We start from the raw sequence: 20,237 nt of genomic DNA on the forward strand, positions 1-20,237 counted from the left end.
GGACAGTGATCATTGGGTCATAAAGTTTAGGTTGGCTATGAAAGAGGACAAGGAATAATCCAGAGTAAGAATAATTAACTGAGGGAAAGCCAACTTCAATGGGGTAACAATGGATCTGACCCAGATAAACTGGAATCAAAAATTGGCAGAAAAAATTGTAACTGAACAATGGACTACCTTTAAAGCCGAGACAGTTGGGGCACAGTCAAGGTATATTCCCATGAAAGAGAAAGATAGGGCAAACAAACCTAGAGCCCTCTGGATGACAGAAAGATAGGGATTACGATGAAGAAGGAAAAGTGTGCTCATGACAGATGTCAGAAAAATAATACAACAGAGAACCAGGCTGAATCTAGAAGGTTCAGAGGGGAATTGTTGAAGCAATAAGAGAAGCAAAAACAGAATATGGGAAAAGACTGGTGGCCAACATAAAAGGGAATCCAAAAATCTTCTAAAGGCATTTAAGTAGTAAAAGGAGGGTCGGGGCCGATTAGGGACCAAAAAGGGGATTTACGCACAGAGGCAAAGAGCATGGCTAAGGTATTAAGTGAATATTTTGCATCTATCTTTACCAAGGAAAATGATGCTGCACGTGGTGAAAGAGGATGTAATTCAGATACTTGAGGGGTTTAAAATTGATTGGAAACAGGTATTAGATAAGCTGTTGTCAGGAAACTATCATATTTTTCCTAATATCAGATATCTTAAAGCAGGCTTATATATATATGTGACTGCAAGGTTTCAATTATCAAGTAAGTGAGATGTACAACAGGCATTTGAAATAGAGGTCAGTAAAGCTAGGTAAAGTCTGAGCAGAGATGGTGTGAATGAAATTTGCATTTTTAGATAAATGGAGATGTGTTTGATTTTCAAAGGGACATAGAAGATGTTTACAACTAGCATGATAACTAAGGCAAAGTGATTACATTTATATTTCCCAAAAGTACTGGCCATAGTGATAACATGAAAGATTTTTATATTCTGGGAAAAGTAACTTCTAAAGACAAGTTAAAACAATGGGATTTACAGATCGAAAAGGGAGAAATTTATTTAAAAAGGATGGAAGGCTGTGTGAGGGGTGACCGTGTGAGATCGTTAAAGGTGACTATGCGAAACAGACTTGAGGAAAAAGCCTCTGGCCACCCTGCAGAAGTTTGCTGTTCCAGTAACCAAAGTTGTGTTAAAAACCTTTAGAATCCCATTGTCCAGAGGGGTGCTTGCGGTAAAATTGCTGCATGACTTTATAAATTCGGAATCTATTTAGACTGTTGCCTTAAAGGGGGTATGTAGCTGGGAGTCTAGTTAAGTCGAAATTTTGGAAACTGTGTAACTGTAACCTTGTGTGTTTAATTGTTTTCTTCTTTTGTTAGTAAGTGTTTTAATTTAATCTTTAAAATCCCTAAGGTGGTAGTGGACTCATCACTGCTGACTTCAGTGCACCAGCCTTCTTGTAATAAATACAAATTGCAAAATTATTGCGATAGCGTGGCCAAGTTTCCCTTGTGGATTTGGTCAGCCTACCACCTGCCATATCATAACACTGTCTGTATTTAAAGTTGATGAGGTATCAGGATCAGATGGAATATATCCAAGGATACCGAGGGAAGTGAGAATGGAAATTCCAGAGGCACTGGCCATAATTTCCCAGTCTACATCCTTGTTCTAAAAAGGGTGTAAAAATAAGTGCAGTAACTGCAGGCCAGTCAGCTTAACCTTAATGGTGGAGAAGCTTCTAGAAACAATAATTTACAACAAAATCAATAGTCATTTGAGCAAATGTGGGTTAAATAAGGAATGTCAGGATGGCTTTGTGGAGGGCAATTTATTTAACTAAATTGCTTCAGTTTTTTGATGAGCTAACAGAGAGGTTTGAAGAGGGTATTGATGTTGATGTGGTATACATGGAGTTCCAAAAAGGCATTTGATAAAGCACCACACAACAGGTATGTGAGCAAAGTTAGAGCTAATGGAATAAAAGAGACAGTAACAACGTGGATGCGAAATTGACTGGGTGATATGAAACAGGGCAGTGGTTATTGGATGTGTTTTGGACTGGTGGATTTATAATTGAGTTGCCCAGGGGTGGGTTTGAGGACCCTTTCTCTTCCTGGAAGATATTAATAACCTAGATTTGGTGTACAGAACACAATTTCAAAATTTGCAGACCATACAGAACTTAGAAGTATTGTGAACTGGGAGGAGGAGGCTAATGTAGAACTTCAAAAAGACCCAGACAGGTTGGTGGATTGAGTGGACAAGTGACAGATGAAAATTAATACAAAGTAGCATGAAGTGATTTACTTTGGTTGGAAAATCTCAGAGAGAAAATATAAAATAAAGAGTATAATTCAAAAGGTGTTATTTGAACAAAAATGATTGAAGCTGGCAGGACAGGCTGAGAGACCAGTTAATAAAACATACAGCATATTGGGCTTTATTAATATGGACCTAGAGTACAAAAGCAAGGAAGTTAAGTTTCTGTAGAATACCGGTTCAACCTCAAATAGAGTATTGCATCCAGTTCTGGGCTCTAGACTTACGGAAGGATGTGAAGGCATATTAGAGAGTTCAGAAAAGACTCACAAGAACAGTTCCAGGAATAAGGAACTTCAGTTTCGTAGATAACTTGGGGAAGTTGGGACTGTTTTCCTTTGCGAAGAGAAGGTCGAGAAGAGATTTGAAAGAGATATTTTAAATCATAGGGGTTCTGGACAGAGCGGATAGGGAGAAACAGTTCCCATTGGTGGAAGAATCAAGAACCAGAGGGCACAAATTTAAAGTAATTGACAAAAGAAGCAGTGGAGACATGAAGGTAAACTTCACACAGCGAGTGGTTAGGATTTGGAATGTGCTTTCTGAGAGTGTGTTGAAGGCAGGTTCAATCGAGACATCCAGGAAAGAATTGAATTATTATCTGAAAAGGAGGAATGTGCATGGCTACCGGGAGAAGGTGGGAGTGGCACTAGGTGAATGGCTGCTTTGAAGGGCTAGCAGAGATTCAATGGGCTGAATGGCCTCCTGTTCTGTATTTATTCTGTGTGCTTGCAGAGTCCATATGGTGTTACGTTGGGAGAGATTTGTATCATACTGGGATGGATATTCAGTATTCATATTGTCATGTTAGGAGAGTTAGCCAAAGCTCATATTTTGTCGTCACGGGGAATTCTGTGCAGAGGCCACGTTGTGTCAAACTGGGGCCGGGATTTCCGTGCCTGCCGCCATCGGGTGTGTTCGGTGGTGTGAGCAGACAATATGGCGCAATCGGTTTCATGACGGCGTGAAACAACTTTGCAATCATCCGCTCAGCTCACTGAAGGCGGGCCACGTTTCACGCTATTGGATGAGGGGAACCTTATTGTAATACATCAGCATATCATTAATACATCAGTATATCATATGGATCGTCCGCCAACTTGTTTCACAATAGCACATAAGCAACGTGCACTTGGCGGGCTTACTTCGCCTGGCACTGCAAGGTTTGTTTGCCTACCTTGCTTTGGTCAGCACTCGCAGCCATCAGCATCTGGCTTCACAGACAGCACCGCATCACTTTTAGGGGGGCTCATGGGTAGGTCTCGACCTACCAGATCAGCCATATGCGGGTGGCTTTTCAATGGCTGCAGGGCAAGGTCTTGTTTGGGGAAGGGGCAGTAGTGGCCTCAGGCAAGGGAAGAGGCTGCAGACAAGAGCTGTACTAGGGAAGGAGGCTATCCCAGGGTGTGTTTGGGGGCACATGTTGATCTGTGCATGTGGCCTCAAGATGGTGAGGGCTGAGGAGGCAAGCTCCGGAGGAAATGAGGCAAGATGGACATGTGAGGGTGTCTGTGAGAATGGGTAGTGATGTTTCTTGAGCAGGCAGTGAGTGAGATGCCAGTGAATGTGCGATGAGCTTGAGTGTGTGTGTTTAGAGGGATGAGATAGTTGCCATACCCTGGCTGCATGGATGAGATCATTCATCCTTTATCTGCATTAGATGGCCAACCTCTTCTGTGCAGCATTGGCATTGATCACCACTGCCACTGCCTGTCATGTTGGATTGGAGATGCCACTGCCCGTCCTGTGGCCAGAGTGGGGGTAGAGGACACCATAGCGTCCAAATTTCATTCCAGTGACATCTCATTAAACCTGGGGCTACAGCCTTTTTGCCTTTTGTGGACATCTTGCCTGCAGTAGTCATGGACTGGAAGCACTGAAATGTGTGTGCGCAGCTGGACTTTAAACATGGCGCCTGGTGTGATGAAGCAGCAAGGTGATGGCATGGCTGGCGAATGAGAGCCTGCCTGCCATGGAAACGGTGTGTTTTCCGGGAATGCACAAGTAATGCAGCAAGTTTGGGAGATACGGCGTGAAAACCTACCATAGCAGCCAGCAGGTAAACATTGTTTTACCCACCTGCTATTGCTCTTAGTGCAAAGCTGGGATGATTCTGCCCTGGGAGGGGAGTGGCGAGCCCATATTGGATCACACTGGGAGGTATGTACACAGCGCATATTGTATCACATTGAAAGGAGAGATGCAGAGCTTATAAAGAATCTTTTAACACTTTCAGCTTTTTGAAAGAGTTATCTTGTTAGTTCCACAGCTGAAAAAGATGGAGCAGCTTAGATTATATGGAAATCAATATAAGGAGCACTGCATACGGATTTCCTCTTGGCACAGAGCGCAGACCAGGGGCTACCCACTGCATAATTATCTGACGCTATTGGTCCCTGAGCTGCTGAAGGGACATGCTGGTATTAACAGGATACTTCTTTACTTTTAATTTTTTGAATAAATATGTTTTTTCTGTGTCTGTACTTGTTGCAGTATAAGTTAGTCCTTTACACTTAGTGATGGAGGTTGTATCCGGTAATGTGTCACTCACCATTTTACAATTTGGCTTATTTGGTGACAGTTAGCAGTTTCCCCGATAATTGATGTCATTTGCCTGATGCTGTCCTCATGTTTAGCAGTGGCTCATTGTGATGCGTTTTCTGTTTGAGAGTCTTTTTTTTGATCTATTTAGCATGTACTGGAGCTCTCCCTCTATCATACCAGTGTTAAAGGGACAAAACATCTGTCGACAGTAGACATCGATATTGGAAAATTTGAACTTGGGCACGATATGAAGGCTTTCATAGATCTGAAGGTGAGGCATCCACTTTGCTGTGATAGAACCACCGGAAAAGTGTTCCCTTTCTATGCATATTAGTAGTGTGTGCCATGAACGTTTAGAGATGTACAACAGCGACCAATGAACAGAGATGGTGTTTGTAGAAGGGGAACATGAGGGGAAACTTTTTCACACAGCGAGTGGTTAGGATTTGGAATGCGCTTTCACCAGAATGATCCCTGGGATGACAGGATTGCCGTATGAGGAGAGATTGGATCAACTAGGATTCACTGAAGTTTAGAAGAATGAGGGGGGATCTCATTGAAACGTATAAAATCCTGACAGGGCTGGTCAGACTGGATGCAGGGATGATGTTTCCTCTGGCTGGGGGGTCCAGAACAAGGGGTCACAGTCTCAGGATATGGAGTAGACCATTTAGGACTGTGAAGAGGAGAAAATCCTTCACTCAGAGGGTGGTGAATCTGTGGAATTATTTACCACAGAGGGCTGTGGAGGCCAAGCCACTGAATATATTTAAGAAGGAAACAGATTTCTAGACTCCAAAGGCGTCAAGGGGTGTGGGGAGAAAGCAGGAGTATGGCATTGAGAGGATCAGCCATGATCTTATTGAATGGTGGAACAGGCTTGAAGGGCTGAATGACCTAGTCCTGCTCCTATTTTCTGTTTCTATGAACCCTGCCAAATAGTTCACAGGACTGTAGCATGATGTAGGATTTGCCTATGTAACAGTAGCTATGCTTCAAAAGTAAGACTCTGAAATGTTCTGAGGACATGCAAGATCTGTATAAATGTTCATTCTTTCTCATGTGAGTGTTGTTTTGATAATCATAATGTGCTGGAACCCACTACAGATGCAGCAGTTGTCTCTCTTTGCCTGGTTGAGGCCAGTCATAATGCCATCGATCTGGGCTGATTTTAAACCAAAGTTCAAGAGATAGAGGGCTCCATCCAGTCTTCCGTGCAATGATATTTTTCACGAAATATAAATTAAAATACAACTGATTGCTTTTAAGCTCAATGCAGGGTTGAATGGTAAAAATAATAAATGGAATCTCATTACATTTAACCTGTTCCTTTCAGGATGATGAGCAACTGGAAGTGAACTTTCGTTTGGAAAAATGGTGAGTAATGAAATTATGGGGTTCAAGGGGCTTGAGGACAAATGCCTTTCATTTTTATCAACCATTTTTAAAACCATGTTTGTTTTTAAAGCGATTTTTCATAAATACCAATGTCAATCCATTTGAGATTTAAGAAGCAGCTGAATATTTTGAACAGTGTAGCCTAGGGACTGACTGAAACCTGTGCACTAGTGGGTCTATGTTGCTGGCATCTATACCTGTATGTTGGAGTAATTGCCCAGGTATGCCTTTTACACAAAAAAGCAGGACAAATCATACCAAACCAATTATCATCTTATCAACCTTCTTCCAATTATCAACAGAGCAATCAGAGGAAATCTCAACATTGTCATCAAGCGACACCTATCCATCGGCAACCTGCTTACTGATGTTCAGATCAGATTCCACCAAAGCCATTGGATCACTAGCCTTGATCCTGATAAGGATGCAAGAGCTGATAACAGAAGTGGGGGTAGCTGCCCTCAACATAAAGGCTTCGAATGACTAAGTATGTCACATCTTGGAACTCACTGAACTGAGGTAAACAGGTTAGGGGAAAACCCTCAAGTTGTTGGAACCGAAGTTAACAGAGAGGAAGGCAGCCATGATTAGAATATTGCGAAGAATAATAGTTCACCTGAGGATTGGGAGAGTTTTAGAAATCACCAAAGGGTAACCAAAAAGTTGAAAAAAAGGAAAAATAGAATGAGAGTAAACTAATTAGGAATATAAAAACAAATTGTAGAAACTTTTACACATATAAACAAAGGAGAGTAGCTAAAGTAAATGTTATTCCCTTAGAGGAAGCCACAGAAGAAATTTTCATGGAAAACGAGAAAGTAGCAGAGATCTTTGACAAATATGTTGTGTCTGTCTTCATTATAGAGGACATAAATTACATACCAAAAATTGAGGCTAGCCAAGGGGCTCACAAGAGTGAGGAATATAAGGTAATTAACAACAGCAGAGGAAAAGTATAGGAGAATGTTAAGTGACTTAAAGCTGACAAATCCCTGATACGTAATGGCCTACATCCTAGGGTAGTAAAAGAGGTAGCTGCAGAGATACTGGTAATGATTTTCTGAAATTCCCTAGATTCCAGAATGGTCCCAGTGGATTGGAAGTTAGCTAATGTTACACCACTGTTCAAGAAAGAAGGGAGAGAGAAAACAGGGAACCATAGGTCACTTAATCTGACATCAGTTGTCAGGAAAATGCTGGAATTTATTATTAAGGAAGTCTTAACAGGTCACTCAGAAAATCATAAATCATGTGATCAGAAAAAGCCAACATGATTTTATGAAAGGCAATTCATGTTGGGTAGATAAAGGGGAACCGGTAGGTGTAGTTCACTTGGATTTCCAAAGGGAATTCAATAAGTTGCCACACAAAACATTGATACATAAGAAAGGGGCTCACAGAGTTGTGAATAATATATTAGCATGAATGAAGGATTGGCTAACAAACATGAAGCAGAGAGTAGGGATAAATGGGGCTTTCTCAAGTTGACAGCTGTAACAAGGGTCAGTGCTGGGGCCTCAGCTATTTACAATCTATATTAATGACTTAGACAAAGATTCGAGAGTAATGTACTCAAATTTGGGGACTATACAAAGCTAGGTTGGAACGCAAGCTGTGAGAAAGACATAGAGGCTACAGAGAATTACCAGCAGGCTAAGTAAGTGGACAACAAGGTGACAAATGGAATATAACATAGAGAATTGTGAGGTTTGGTAGTAAGAATGGAAAAGCAGAATATTTTTAAAAGGTGTGAAACTTCTAAATGCTGATGTTTAGAGGGGCTTGGTGAATCTGGACGATTGGGTATCATGTGATGAGTGGCTCACTTCCCATCTCCACAAAACCCCTCCACCATCTGTAAGACTCAGCTCAGGAGTGTGATGGAACACTCACCATTTGCATGGTTGGGTGCAGGTACATAAACACTCAAGAAGCTGAACATCATGATAGAACAAAGTGCTTGATTACTGCCCATGCCGCTGGACTCAGTATTGACCCTTTCCACCACCAGCAGACTGTGGCTTTCTCACCACAGCAGCATGTATGCAACAACTTCAATTTTTCATACTCCAGTACTGTGACTTCTACCACTGAGAAGGGAAAGAGCAAACAAGTCTCTGGACCATGACTGCAACTTGAACATATATCATCGTTATTCTTCCTATTACTTATCTAATTTTCCCAGTTCTGATGAAAGATCATTGGTCTGAAATGTTAACTCTGTTTCTCTCACCACAGATGCAGCCTGACCTGCTAAATGCTTCCAGAATTTTCTGTTTTTATTATAATAAATGTAGACTTGATAGCCCCACCCCAATCCTGAGAACAATTAAAAAGGAAAACCAATGCAAAAGCAAAATACTGCTGAAATAAAAACAGAAAATTCTGCAAATATTCAGTAGTCAGGTAGTATCTGTGGAGAAACGGTTAATGTTACAGGTTGATGATCTTTCATCAGAACTGAAACAAAGTTGGAGATGTAGCAGGTTTTGAACAAGTACAGAGGCAAGGAAGGATATGCTGAAAGGCAGGAGAAATTGGATGACAAAAGGAATGCTTGTGCAAAGCAAGAGGGGACAAGAAAAGAAACCAGAAATGGGTCTGTGGGAGGTATAAATGGGCTTAGTGGAATCATTACCAACAGCTGTCATCTGACAAAAAAGGAGGCAGGGGTTTTGATCTGAAATTGTTGAACTCAGTGTTATGTTCAGAAGGCTGTAAAGTGCCTAAACAAAAGATTAGGTGTTATTCTTTAAGCTTCAGTGGAACAATGTTGGAGGCCTATATTAAAGTGTGCGTGGGTTGGAGAATTAAAACAACAGATGACCAGGAGCTTGGGGTCACGCTTACAAACCGAATGGAGGTGTTACGCAAAGTGGTCACCTAATCTGTGTTTGGTCTCCCCAGTGTAGAGGAGACCACATTGTGAGCAGCAAATACAGTATACTAAATTGAAAGAAACACAAGTAAGTTGCTTTTTCATCTGGAAGGTGTGTTTGGGGCCCTGGACATAGGTAAAGGGTAGGATCTCTTGGATTTGCATGGGAATATGCTGTGGAGAATTAATCACTTTTGCTTCCAATTTCACTCCTCCTTTGTCCCTTAAGAGATCAATCTCTAACTGTTCCCTTCCTCAACTTCTCTGTCTCCATTTCTGGGTATAGGCTATCCATATAAGCACACTGACTTCCAAAACTGCCTTGACCACACTTCCCATAAGGAGTGTATCTATTCTTGCAAATTTTCTGTCTCTGCCGCTTCTGTTTTGACGATGTCACCTTCCATAGGATGTTTCCAATGTATCTCCCCTTTTCCTCAACTGCGAATTCCCCTCTACTGTGGTTAACAGGCTCCTTAACCTTGTTTATTCATTTCCTGTGCTTCTCTCATCCATTCCCCATGCTCTCAGAACCATGAAACATGTCATCCATCGAGTGTCGAGTCTACACTTGTCCAATTTGGTCTCCTCTGAACAAGAGTTAAATTACAAAGAAAGACTACACAAACTAGGGATCTATTCCTTGGAATTAAAAGCTTATGGGAAGATTTGATCAAAACTTCATGATATTAAGGGGAATGGAAAGGTATACAGAGCAAAACTAATTCCACTGGTTGGGAAGACTAGAATAACAAGACATAACCTAAAAGTTAAAACCAGGCCTTTTGGGATTGGGAATTTCTACAAACAAAGGAAAGCAGAAGTTTGGAACTGTCTTTAGCCAAAAGCTTAAGATGCTATCTCATTTGTTAATTTTAAATCTGAACATGATAGAGTTTTGTTAACCAAACACACCAAGCGATGTGGGGCAAAGGCAGATACATGGAGTTAGGTCACAGATCAGCAATGATTTGGTTGAATGCCAGAACAAACTCGAGAGGGTTAATGGCCTATTCCAGTTCCAACGTTCCATGCAGTGCACAACTCAGAGACAAGTGGGCCTGCTGCAGGGTTTCTAAAACTAACTAGAGAGAGGCGTACATTAGAAGTTCCGTGATTTGTTTCCCCCCACATTTTATTGTGTCATTTCAAATCTTTCCTCAGGTTGACTTCACTCAGTGTTGTTCAATAATGTTACAGCAAGGGAACTTTGGTATGAGTAGATGAATGTTCCAGTTCAAAAAATCTCAGTCAAGGATCTTCCATTTTATGGTCCTTGACCCACCAACATTCATTCACGTCTCTAATAATATCAGCTTGTTCCTTTTTTCTTCTTTTGTAGTAACGATCCTCCCATTGAGGTCCTCACTAATGGTGTGCTTGTGGTGAGTTGTGCTTTTTCTGTAAGTTGCTTCATATAGCTCAGATCAGCACATATCTGTTCACTGGTTGGAAATGATGGGAATTCTTACTAAAGTAATGGGACTTAAAGAATGTACTAAATGCCTGAGGTTAGTTCATTCCCTTCTTTTTACCCACAGTTTCCTCTGGCTATGTGTTTTTATATTTACATGTACAACCCAACACATAATATTGATGTGCTCCAGGGACCTAGGCCAGGATTTTCTGGTCGTCAGGCGGGTTTGGTGGGGGTGAGCCGATTAACGGCCAGTCAGCGTGAAACGCACGCTGCAGCGCTCATTGCTGCCAGGGTGAGGGCGGGAGGGGGGCAAACACTGAAGTTTGTAGGTCCGCACAGTAAAAACTCTCTGAGGCACAGAGCTGCCTCAGGGAGCTGAAGATTTTAATCAATAAAAATAAAGAATTTTAAAATAATGAAAACATATCCCCTCATGTGATTCTGCCACATGAGCTGGGACATGTAAAATATGTGTACAAAAAGTTTTTTTTTAATCACTGGACAAAACCGCATCCTGCCCGTGGATGAGGTTTCACTAAAAGTGCAAAGGCTGCTTGGCCTCTTCCCCAACCGAACGGTTGGATGGGCAGTGAAAAATTCCGATCAATTAGTTGATTAAGGGCCTTAATAAGCCGCTTAATCGTGCGCAGGTGTGCTGCCGAATCCGCGTGCCCACCGACCAAAGTATCGCATGAGTGCGTGATGCCGTCAGGATGCTCGCCTGATATCATTGCACGTCATTTTACGCTTGTTCAAGTCGGGCGCACGCCTGCCCAACGAGCCAAAGATTCTGCCCCTAGTGTTTTTGCCCCTTTCTCTAATTCAGTTGTACTAAAGGCAGCTGTAGCACTCCAACTGATGACCAAGCTAAAACCTGCCACTCTTGTTATGTATGTCAGGTTGCAATGTTTAAAGGCATTTCCAGTTCTTCTGGTGTTTTGCAGAACACTGTAGCCCTCACAGTTGGTTTATTTTGGTGGTGAGGAGGGAAGCGATGATGTAGTGGTATCGTTGCTGGACTAGTAATCCAGAGACCCAGGGTAATGCTCTGGTGTCCTGGGTTCGAATCCTGTCACAGCAGAAGGTAGAATTTGAATTCAATAAAAATCTGGAATTAAAAGTCTACCGATGACCATGAAACTATTGTCAATTGTCGTAAAAACCCATCTGGTTCACTAATGCCCCTTCGAGAAGGAAACCTGCCATCCTTACCTTACCATACCTACATGTGACTCCAAACCCACAGTAATGTGGTTGACCCTTAAATGCCCCCTGAAATGGCCTAGGAAGCCACTCAATTGTATCAAACCACTAAAAAGCCTCAAAAAAGCAATGAAACCAGATGGACCACCTAGCATTTACCTAGGCACCAGAAACGACAATGCTAACTCAGCCTTGTCGACCCTGCAAAATCCTCCTTACTAACATCTGGGGGCTAGTGCCAAAACTGGGAGAGCTGTCTCACAGACTAGTCAAGCAACAGCCTGATATAGTCATCCTCACAGAATCAAAGCTTCTCCTCAGAGAGCACCTCCCAATAACCACTATCACCTAGAAGGACAAGGGCAACAGATAGATGGGAACACCACCAACATGCAAGTTCCCCTCCAAGTTACTCAACATCCTGACTTGGAAATATGTCACTGTTCCTTCACTGTCGCTGGATCACTATCCTGGAATTCCCTTCTTAACTGCACTGTGGGTGTGCCTACACCACATGGACTGCAGCGGTTCAAGAAGGCAGTTCACCAGCACCTTCTCAAGGGCAACTAAGGATGGGCAATAAATGCTGGCCCAGTCAGCAAAGCTTTCCTTCTGTGAATGCATTTTAAAAAATGTTATGAAGATGAACTTGGAGGTTAGTGTACCTTTGTATATATTTGGCCAGCATTTATAGCCCATCCCTAAATACCCTTGAACCAAGTGGTTTGCTAGGCCATTTTGGAGGGCAGTTAAGAGTCAACCATCGTCAACATTTTTGTGAGTGTAGAGTCACTTGCAGGCCAGACCAGGTAAGGACGGCAGATTTCTTTCCCTCAAGGGGCATTAGTGAACCAGATGGGATTTTACGACTGTCGTTGATAGTTTCATGGTCACTATTATCAAGAGTAACTTTCAATTCCAGATTTTTTATTAATCCATTGAATTTATTAATTACTTGAATTCAAATTCTACCAGCTGCCGTGGTGGGATTTGAATCCTTCTCCTCAGGGTATTAGCCTTGGCCTCTGGATAACTAGTCCCAGTGATGTTACCACTAGGCCATCATTTCCCCATTTAAATGGGAAAACAGAAAGTCCTGGGGGAGATTTTCTCCCCGTCGAGCAGGCCAGTCTGGAGCGGGCGCAGAGCTGATCATTTTACATGGGCGGGCCAATTAAGGCCCATCCAGTGTGACGCGCGCCCGGTAGTGCTGAGCACTACCTGTGTGGGCGGGGAAGGAGGGAGAGTCGGGGCCTGCACTCTTTCATGCAGGTGCGTGAAAGAGCGCAGAAATCTCCCTGAGGCATGGAGCTGCCTCAGGGAAATTAATTTCAGAATGTGAATTTTTAATGAAGAGGGTAAGAAATAATTTACACATCCCCTCTTGTAACAGCATCACATGAGCTGGGACATGTTTATGAAATTTATGAAAAATATCTATTAATTTAATAAATCCTTCATGAAACCTCATCCCGCCCATGGATGAGGTTTCATGAAAAATGCGAAGGCTGCCTGGGCTCTTTGCCTGCCCCCCAACCTTAAGGTTAGACGGGCAGCCCTGTCAATTTGCTTAATTGTTTTATTAACAGCCTTAACAGGCCTTTGACAGTTCGGCAGGTGCGCAGCCGACTCCAGTGTGCGCCCACCGAACAAAGGGTCGGAATGACGGGCGGTGATGCCGGGACACACACCTGCTGTCATCACATATTATTTTACCCGTCGGTATGCAGGGGCTGCCCCCTCACGCCGAACAGAAGATTCTGCCCATGGAAGTCAATCATCACCACAAAACAAGTTCTGCATTAGTAAAAGTACATTTGATATGCTTCAAGGACCAGGTCACTTTACTATTGTGAGAGCACCTTTTCAATCCAGCTGCCTCACACCATTGGGCTCACTTATTAATCCTAGAGCATTAGAATATTGATAGCAGTACACGTTGTACAAACAAGTATCTTAAGAAATAATGAACCAGAACAGTTGTTCTTCAAATATAATTATTTGCAAATGTGACCTAAATACCAAACCCAGATTCCTCCATGAATTTATTATTTATAAAGCTGCTACTGTTATATTGAAAGACTACCTATACTGCTCCCTTCAAGAGATCATTTATTAAAATCACTGATCAACTTTAATTCCCTCTAATCCACTTCCAGACTCTTTGGCAGAATGTTGAGCTCGGTGGGCGGACGCACTTCCAAACCGGCTGAGGGTAAAATGGTGTGCGATGACATCGGGCGAGCGTCCCGCGATATTTTGTTTGGCGGGCGCACCCCGGTGTCGGCAGCACAGCCGCCAACAATTAAAAGGCCTATTAAGGCCACTAAAAAGGTAATTGATTTCAAATTTATGCTGCCCATCCAACCTAACGGTCGGCAGGCAGGCAAAAACACCAAGGGGCCTTTGCATTTTTTAGGAAACCTCATCCATGGGCGGGATGAGGTTTCCTAAAGCAAATAAAAATAAAATAAAAATTTCAACACTTGAATTAAAAACATGTCCCTGCTCATGCGACAGAGTCACATGAGGGGACATGTTTTATGACAACTTTATTCTCTTCATTGCTTTTTTTAAACAGCGCTTTATTGAAGCATTCTTTCACGCGCACGCGTGAAGTTTGTGCTAGGCCCACTCTCAGTCCTCCCCCTGCCTACACAGGCAGCGCTGCCGCTCACGTTCAACACTGGGCGGGCCTAAATTGGCCCACCTGCGTAAAATTGCGTTGCAGTGCTGATTGTGGACAGCGGATGGCTTCATGACCACCCACCACCCCCCTCCCACCCACGCAAAGGGCAAAATTCTGCCCCTTATTTACTCCACCATGAACCTCCAGCAACTCAGTTTTGACTTACCATGAATTCTTTTCACAGCTGTGAACCAATCTTCTATCTATCTTCCAAGGTCCCTGTTTTTACTTAAGATCCTCACATTCCTTTGTCCCACTGTCAATTGTCCTTTGCTCCCCTCACCCCCAAAAGAAAACTTGCAGCCAAATTAATGTAACTTGTGGTGTGGGGAGTGTGATTCAAAGATATTTGAAACTTCTTACTTTCATCACTAGCTAAAAGTAATCGCCACAAGAAGCCCTCAGTCCTGAGTAATCTCTTCAATGAGCTTCAGTTGAGTCATGGTTGCTAGTTGATATGTTTTCATGGATTGCGGTTCCCTGAAGTTATAGTCAGTAGCTTAATATGTACAGCATTGGTTGAACTTTCCATGCATATGCACATGATTCAGGTGGGCAGTCTATGATGCAAATGATAGTAATTCCTGGCATTAATAGGGGCAAAAAGGCAAGAATGAAGTGAAATTATACCTAATAATCTTATTGGTAACCCAGTACCTATAATCCAATGCCTGTGCATTGAACATATATGTTCCTGCTTAGGCTGATACTGAGCTAATTTGTTTTCTGTTCCTCCATTGACTAGGCTCAACCCTGTACGTATGTGGAAGCCAAGGTGAAGAAGGTCAACAATCTCCAGGTGATAGGAACAGGCAAGTACTGTATCACAAGGGTGTTTTAGGATTGTGTTCTCCTCTATAGGTTTATATGTTACTTCTCAAAACAATAAACAAGCATTTATTGATGAGATCTACAGTAAATTAATCAGACACAGAAAACTATTATTTGACAATTATTATTGTTAAGCACAGGGGAGAGAGGCAAACTGAACTTTATTTTCTCTCCATCTGTCCATAAGCAGAGGTGTTTTAATTTTTGAAATAGTTTGTGGCATGTTTCGCTAAACCCTCTGTTTGTGAAGTCAATTTTAAAGTGACTCACGGCAAACTCCCTTTGGGGTTAAATCAGAAGTATGGCTTACTTATATGTTCAAACCCAGGGGATGGCCATTGCAACCACGTACATACACACAAGCACACAAGAAGCAGATAGGAGAGAAAGATTTTACTACTAGGAATAACTTAGAAAAAAAAGGAATATTAATCCATATGAATGTTAGAGTCCAGAATGCCAGAGTTCAGTAAAGGTTCCTTCATGTAGAAGGTAAAATTCATGTGGGTTCAGCTAGCTGAAAGCAGGAGTTGCCGACTTCCTTCCAATTTGGTGATGATGCAGCAAGATGGTGCTGGTATACAGTGACTTGCTCCATTCTACAGGCGATGACAGAGATCTTCCAGAGAACCAGATTTCGAGGAGGTTTAGATGAGGCAGGCTTTGTTGTCAGCCGAGTCCTGCTTTGGTGTTGACAGGCTGGATGTTAACAGCAGACTGCTCTGGGAATCCAGTTATGTGACATTATAACTTTCCAAAGGCCAAAGGAGCTTGGATCATGTGGTGTTGCCCATTGGTGAGTCAGTTTCAGGTTAACAATCAATTTCTATGTCTTTGGTCCAAATCCATTGTTCATCTAAGGAGATAGAGGGTGGCTATCAGTGCCTTCTCAGTTATAATGAGTTTCGATGGCTCTCTCTCTTTGTTATTAGTCAAGGCTGGGGAGACAGTTTGTTGTTCCCTTGTTTCATTGCTTGTAATGGTTCCACACAATGATAGACTCCATAAGGATAAGGGTTGAGCTTTGTCCTGTAATTACTGTTGGAAGTTTCCAGAATTGTAGCCAACTTGCAAATCGTGTGACCTTTAGCAGCCATGTTTTTGGTCCAGCAAAGTCCATTAAATAAATAAATAGAAAGTAAGGTTTGATTTGAACAGTTTATGATCTCTTTCATGCCTTATGGACATGACAGTTACACTTTGCAGCACTTTAAGCGATACTTCGCTGGTTCGCTGGGAAATTCAAGCACATTACAGCTCTTGAGGCTCTTAGACCTGCTTTCTAAGCCACTTATTTGCATTCTGTTACATGAGAATTCACATTTTTACATAACCTAATCCACGCTTATTGTTAAACACTGATTTGATTGTCCTGTTCTTGGCAGGGTAAAGATCATACTCCCTTTTTTTCAGTCAGGTACCTTTAGAAAGCTGGAGCTAATAAAGTTTCCTTGACATTTTCCATCAGCTAAAGACTATTTCTGCCTGGTACTTCTTTTATTTTCTCTTGTACTTGCTGACCTGTATTGGCTCACAGTCTGGCAACGCTTTGATATAAAAATTTCCTTGTTTTCATCCCCCCCCCCCACCCATTGCCTCATCCCTCCCTATCTCTGTAAACTGCTCCAGTCCTACAAGCCTCAGAGTTGCTCCAATTCTGCTTTTTAATGCACCCTGGATTTTAATCCCTCCTCCAGTAATGGACATACCTTCAGCTGTCTGGACTCCAGGTTCTGGAATTCTTACCATAAGTCCCTCCATCTCTCTCTCTCTCTCCTTAAAATCACTCCTTTTGGTCACCAGTCTTAATATCTCTTTATGTGGCTTGGTGCCAAATTTTGTTTGATAAGTTCCTTTAAAGCACCTTGGGATATTTTATTATGTTAAAGGTGCTATATAAATGCAAGTTGTTGTTGATTAAACTCAACATTGAAACTCTTTAACAGGCAAATAATAAAAGTTAATAAAGAGGTAAATTTCAATAACTTTCCTTACAGTAGTAGAGGAGAAAAATAAAGTTTGTTTATTGAAAATTCAGTTTGTTACGTTATTTTGTCTTTCCCCTTTCAACTGATAAAATAGATACGTCCTGTGATATGCTCTATGGGTACTGGCAGCCATCTCATCCAAATGACCATTCATCATGTTTGAAGAGCTGAAGAGCAGCTCTGCTAGCCTAGCCTTTTTCTCATCACTACACATCAGCAGGATAAACGACAATCGGGAGTAGGCACCTTAGCATATTATTTTTTCCTTCCTTTAACCCAGGAATCGTCAGGGCAATTGGAATATTCCCAACACTGCTTCAGGACTGGGAATCAAACCTGAGATCTTATGTCCGTATGACTTAGAGCAGAATTAGGCTTTGTTTTCACACAGTAGACAACTTGGAGAGATTCTTCTTTTATGTGGCGGTTTGAAAGCAACATTATACAAGCATAGAATTGTACAGCATAAAAGGAGGCCATTCAGCCCATTTATTTCTGTGCCAGTTCTTTGAAAGAACTCTCCAATTAGTCCCATTCCCCTGCTATTTCCCCATAACCCTGCAATTTTTAACTTTTCAGGTAAATATCCAATTTGGTTTTGAAATACATGATTGAGTCTATTTCCACCTGTTTTTCAGGTAGCGCTTTTCAGATCATAACAGCACATCACATAAACAAGTTTCTCCTCACCAGCCCCTCCATTCCTGGTTCTTCTGTCAATTACCTTAAATCTGTGCCTTTGAACCCTCCTGCCATGGGTGATCGTTTCCCCTTATTTAATCTATTAAAACCTTTTCATTGTTTTGAACGCTTCTATTAAATTTCCCCTTAACTTCTCTGTTCTAGGAAGAACATTGTGAATCACATCACCATCTTCCCTAGTCTCTCCACATAAGAGAAGTCCCTCATCCCTGTATCATTCTATTAAACCTTCAGTGCACCCTCTCCAAGGCCTTGATATCCTTTGACATTAAACGTCGATGTCCAAGTGGATGTCCATGGAATCTGGTGACACAGAGTGATGGAAGGATCTTAGCAACCAGTAGTGTATTAAGGATGCTCCAAAATCGCAAATCAGGATATTCATCTTCCATTTATATTGTAGGTGGGAGCACCACTAGTGAAGTTCTATTGTGATTCACAGTGACATACATCTAAAGTGGCATGATGAAGCTGAGTGATTAGTATTATATAATTGATATTACAGAGGTAAGCAGTTTCTCAGGATTCAGGCTTCTCGCATCCTCCCCTTCTTGACTTTAGATAAGAGTTCTGAGTTTTTGAGAGTTTGACGAGTAACTGGAATAGGTTGGTGGCCCTAGATGGCATTTTGGGAGCTTCTAGAAATCTTAATTAACAAGCAGGTCTGAGTTTGTTATGGCTTGGTTGTATCCTCTGATTATTGCTGCTCCTCTTTTGGGAGGTGGTGTGAAGATATGCAGTCAGATTGTCTTTGCTTGTTTCAAAACTCTTGTGATAATTCTTATAACTCTTTTCAGTTCCATGCCATTGAGATTGATATGTACACTTCATGTCCATGTGTGGTGTGCAATATTCAGTCACTAAGAAAGGTAGCTGTTGATAGGGTCTGGTGTTAGATAATTTGCGGATTAAGTTGATCCTAGTCTTCATCTCTGCTGCATTTTCTGTCAGATATTGATAATGTGTAGGATTAGGTTCCAAAACCACTCCACAGTCATCTGGGAAGTTGTGCCTAGGTTTAGTATCTCAGAGATTCTTTGATTCATTACCTGCCAGATGTTTACATGATGAGCAGAGGTAAGCAGTTTCTCAGGATTCAGACAAAACCACCACATGTAACAACGGATTCCAGTTGGCAAGAGTTTTCACTTGGATGACTATCAACAGGCCACCTACATATTCAAATATCTTGGATTGGGCCAGCGGAAAATCACATATCTTAACATTAAAATGTGCTAGTACCAAGACTGATCCCTGCAGGGAGCTTATTATTCAGTCTTTGAAGCCTGCTGATCTGCTGCATGAAATGTACGTCGAACTTGTGGTTGGTGAGCATGTCTGTTACTTGGTGCAATGTTTGGTTTACAGTATACGACTCCAGACACTTTCAGCAGTGGACTCCCAATATATCAGAATACAGCAAACATAAACTGTACACAAGTCCACTGTTGTCTTGTGCTTACACTGATAACAGGCTTCATTGTGGATTGTGAGCTCAAGTTCAAGTCTGTACCTATGTTGCTTCTTTGGAATTTAATCCTCAAAGTGTTATCACTCACTGGAGTAAAATCCTCGCTAGGAGCTTGAACATAACACACAGCAGTGATATTGCTGGTAGTTTTTCAGATAGGCGGCTGCTTTCACCAATTTCAAGATTGCAATGACTTTATGTGTTGACATAACCTTGAGCATCTGGCCAAAGGCTTGTATGTTGTAAAGCATGCCAGACAGTTATGAACATGTTGTACTCGGTTCCTCAGGAATTCCAGGAAGATGCTGCCTGAGTTTGCAGTCTTGCTAGATTTGATAAGTGCCAGAACTTTGTCTGCTTCTCTGTTGAAGGGCTTTGATAAATATGAAGTTGGTAGATAATAGGAAAGGGAGCAGAGCAGCTCTTTGTTAATATAAAAGCAAAATAGTGCAGATGCTGGTAATCCAAAACAAAAACAGAATTTGCTGGAAAAACTCAGCAGGTCATCTGTGGAGAGAGAAACAGAGTTAACATTTCGAATCTGTATGACTCTTCTTCAGAACTTGAGGTAGGGCATAAGGGTATGAAACTGAGTCCTTTGCTGAGTACTGAACATTCAGCATCAGAGAGGGGAAGGTCAGGGGGTATAGTGAATGCACGGCTGGGCTGGGATTAGAAGACAGGATGGGGTCAGAGGGACAGGAAGGGGTGGAGGGTCCTGGATGAGCATTGGTATCAATGAGTTGTTGGAGCTTGCGTTCCTTAGCACCTGAAAGAAAGAGACAAAGTTTCTTGTTAAG

At 42.0% G+C, this 20,237-nt stretch overlaps 1 protein-coding gene across 1 annotated transcript in view; it reads left to right on the forward strand.

The window, feature by feature from the left end:
- The window catches only part of LOC121292311 (cytosolic phospholipase A2 zeta-like), a 128,664-nt gene that overhangs the window by 15,121 nt on the left and 93,306 nt on the right, over nucleotides 1-20,237 (forward strand). Inside the window, exons 4-6 of the mRNA XM_041214162.1 lie at nucleotides 5,006-5,128; nucleotides 6,194-6,234; nucleotides 7,004-7,184. Of these exons, the coding sequence (XP_041070096.1) occupies nucleotides 5,006-5,128; nucleotides 6,194-6,234; nucleotides 7,004-7,184 (345 nt within the window). The remainder of the gene's footprint in view (nucleotides 1-5,005; nucleotides 5,129-6,193; nucleotides 6,235-7,003; nucleotides 7,185-20,237) is intronic.

Source organism: Carcharodon carcharias, chromosome 20, assembly GCF_017639515.1.
Source record: "Carcharodon carcharias isolate sCarCar2 chromosome 20, sCarCar2.pri, whole genome shotgun sequence".
Taxonomy (NCBI): Eukaryota; Metazoa; Chordata; class Chondrichthyes; order Lamniformes; family Lamnidae; genus Carcharodon; species Carcharodon carcharias.